Here is a 3,213-nt window from a genome sequence, read left to right as displayed (position 1 = left end):
ACTAGACTATATTATTAGTGACAATGCTGTCAATATGCGGAAAGCATTCACTGTGTGCTTCCCCACTGAGCAAGCTGAGGAACATGATGATGACGGTGATCATCTTGACGACCCAGAGCTCTGGCATGACATGCCTTGGAAGATCAGGAAACAGTAGGTGCTGCTATGGCAAAGACACAGCGCCTGCAGTGTTTTGCGCACACACTTCAGCTGGTGGTGAGAGATGGTTTGTCAGAGACCAAAGTGACATCTCCTTCACCTTCAAAGTTATCTAAGCTCAGCTCTCTACTGCACACAAGCACAACATTCAAAGATGTGTTTGAAGCTGAATTTGGTGAACAGAAAGCGATCCCTGCTGCTGTAATAACAAGATGGAATTCAACACTGAGACAAGTAAAGGCAGTTCTCCAATGTGAACATCTAAAACTCTGTGCTGTTCTTGAAATGGCTGGGCACAAGGAGTTATTATTCACAACACAAGAGTGGAACCTGTTGAAGGAGATGGTGGACATCTTGAAGCCTTTTGGAGAAGCAACAGATATGACACAAGGTGAGAAAATAGTCATGATTAGTGCTGTTGTTCCATCCGTGCTGTCCCTCAATCACCACCTTGAGAAACTGAAGCCTCAAGTCCGTCTCCTGAATGGTCTGGTCAGGAGTCTCCAAGCATCTTTGAACAAAAGATTTCTTGGAATCTTTATCAGTGTGCGAATGGCTAGAGCAGAAGATGGGATCACTGCCCCCTTTTCACATCCAGTGTACCTTAAAGCAGCTGCTTTGGATCCAGCATTTTCTCTGTTGTGGGTGGAACACCATGTGTTGGGCAGTTGTGACATAAAGACAGAGGTGACACAAAAAGTTAAAGGTAAAGATTGAATATAGTTTATATTTTTTCTGTATTTTTTTTTTTTTGTCTAAAATTGTAATAAAGGCTCTTTTGCTGTTGTTAATTTGTTTTGCCAGATCTGATCCTGCAAGATGCGGCAGATCCTGCAAAGTCAGAGCAACCTGTGACTCCTGGTGAGGAACACCAAGAGGCCTGTGAAGATGGAGGACTCTTTGCTGCTTACTGTAAGAGGCAGAAGAAGGATGTGGGGAAGAGTCCAGCTCAACAGCTAAGTCACTACCTGGATATTGCTGATGGACAGAACGCCCTCTTGTTCTGGGCAATGAACATGCAGACTCTTCCTTCTCTGTTTCATGTGGCCACCAGAGTTGTGGAGCGAGTTTTCAGCTATGGTGGCATCATTCTACGGCCTCATCGTGCACAAATGACTGACAGACTTTTGGCCAATTTGGTCTTTTGCAAATGCAATGCAGAATAGTTAACTGAAATAACTTAAAGTGCACATCCTTGTTCATTGTTCATTGAGATATATATATATATATATATATAATGTTATTTTTTTCCTCTGTCACTCACACATGGACACATACAAACACACATGTTCACACCTGTTCACACAGAGACTAGATGAGAGAGAGAGGACAAGCTAATCACACTGCACTAAATTTACTGCGATGGTTCATTGTTTTGTACATAAGGAAATCTCAGCACTTTTTGTTTAGGAAGTTCTGCTTTTGCATTTTTCACTGAATGTTTATTCTGTGAATTTGTAATTTAGAGGAAGACTATTCTTGCAGCAAAGTTTAATTGAGCTGTACATTATAAAGGTGCAATTTCAGAATTAGTTTGTGCATATTTTGTAAGTTACTTGTTTTATCAGGTGATGAGATAAATACAGATTTAAAAAGGAACACACATATTACTATTCGTCGGATTTATTATTATTATTCTCCAGTTTCCGCCTGAAATTTTGCAGCGAAACTCGCCCCGCAGTTTTGAGACAAGCTTCATATATGTTACCTCATTTTGTGCGGCTGGATCTGGAATGGTGTGCTATGACTTTTGGTGTTTATGACTATTATAGTTTTTTAAATATTAATATTTTAGTGAAAATTTTCCCGCGCTCCTCTGCCGAACAGTTTTGACAATAGGGTTACATATGTTAGATCATTTTGTGCGGCTGGAGCTGGACTACTATGGTATACACTTTTGGTGTTTATGACTTTTATAGTTTTTTAAATATTAATATTTTAGTGCAAATTTAGGCCAATTCATCTTTTGGCGCCAAATAAACAGACTTCATTTGTGGTGTGTTGGTGCCATCTTTTGGTCCCATTGAAACAAATTTCAAACTTCATTTGTGGTGTGTTGGCTCTCTCTAGTGGTATGCCGGGAGTGGTACAGCCTGTCTACCCTTATTTGGATACCGTAATGACGACAATATCAATGGCGCGCACAGCCTCGCTGCTTTCAAGAACCATTGGAGGTTTTAAGGTTGCGCGAACCATTGAATAGTTACGGTAAACACAATGGCTTCTATGCTTGGTGGAAAACTCCATATCCCACAATTCATAGCACACCTCTGCCGAGTTAAACAATGGCGGCCACCACTTCGTTTTATATGTCTTTTATTAGTGTTTCTAGGTCACAAAATCAACTTTTAAGATATTTTCAGGCGAGAATGTAGGTGTGTAAACTTCAAATATCTGCTTGTTTTATCAAGACATCCCATATTAGCGACAGTGCTCTGACGACCTCGGTCCTGCCTGACAGCTAGCCGGCTACCTAGCCAGCTGCCGCACTTGGCTGCAAATGGACAGCGAGGGGACTCTCTCTCTCCTTTCACCTCCCCGGTCTCTCGCAAATGCTCGCACAGAATCGGAGTTACAGCTGGATGTGGAAAAAATAACTGAGTTGTTTGGTGGTGCTATAATGCGGAGCTACAACAGTGGGCAGCTATCCACCGGTGTATGACAGAAAGGACATGCCGCGATCGACCACCGATCGACCGGTGTTTGCTAACGCGGAGGTCAATCGTGGATCAGGGAAAGCGAAGGCAGGAGCGTGAGGTGAACTGAATTTCAGGTAAGAAGTTATGAACTGCACTCTATTTGGGTCAGATATAAACCGAGTTTAGGTGTAATTTATTTTCGTTGACCTTTTACAATCGTACTGCCACGGGAGTTTATATACAGCTGTGTGCGCACTAAGTTACTGACGTTGGACTTTATTTTATTCATTAGGGTTAGTTCATAGAGTTGCCGTGCCGTACAAACGGAATCGTCCCACATTCAGAGAAAACATTATGATTTATTCTGTCGTTACGAAGCCTCCCCTGTCATTCTCTCGCGTGTTGAAACGTCAAT

General features: G+C 42.0%; 1 protein-coding gene across 1 annotated transcript; it reads left to right on the top strand.

The window, feature by feature from the left end:
- The first annotated feature begins 276 nt into the window (after positions 1–276).
- On the top strand, positions 277–1,344 carry LOC109196480 (uncharacterized). Its single transcript, XM_019350510.2, has 2 exons — positions 277–865; positions 964–1,344. Exons 1-2 carry the CDS (start codon positions 445–447, stop codon positions 1,323–1,325), a joined length of 783 nt encoding a protein of 260 aa, XP_019206055.2. The 5' UTR covers positions 277–444; the 3' UTR covers positions 1,326–1,344.
- The last annotated feature ends 1,869 nt before the right edge of the window (positions 1,345–3,213 follow it).

The sequence above is a fragment of the Oreochromis niloticus genome, linkage group LG22 (assembly GCF_001858045.2).
Source record: "Oreochromis niloticus isolate F11D_XX linkage group LG22, O_niloticus_UMD_NMBU, whole genome shotgun sequence".
NCBI classification, from domain to species: Eukaryota; Metazoa; Chordata; class Actinopteri; order Cichliformes; family Cichlidae; genus Oreochromis; species Oreochromis niloticus.
This window is presented reverse-complemented; position numbering and strand designations above follow the sequence as displayed.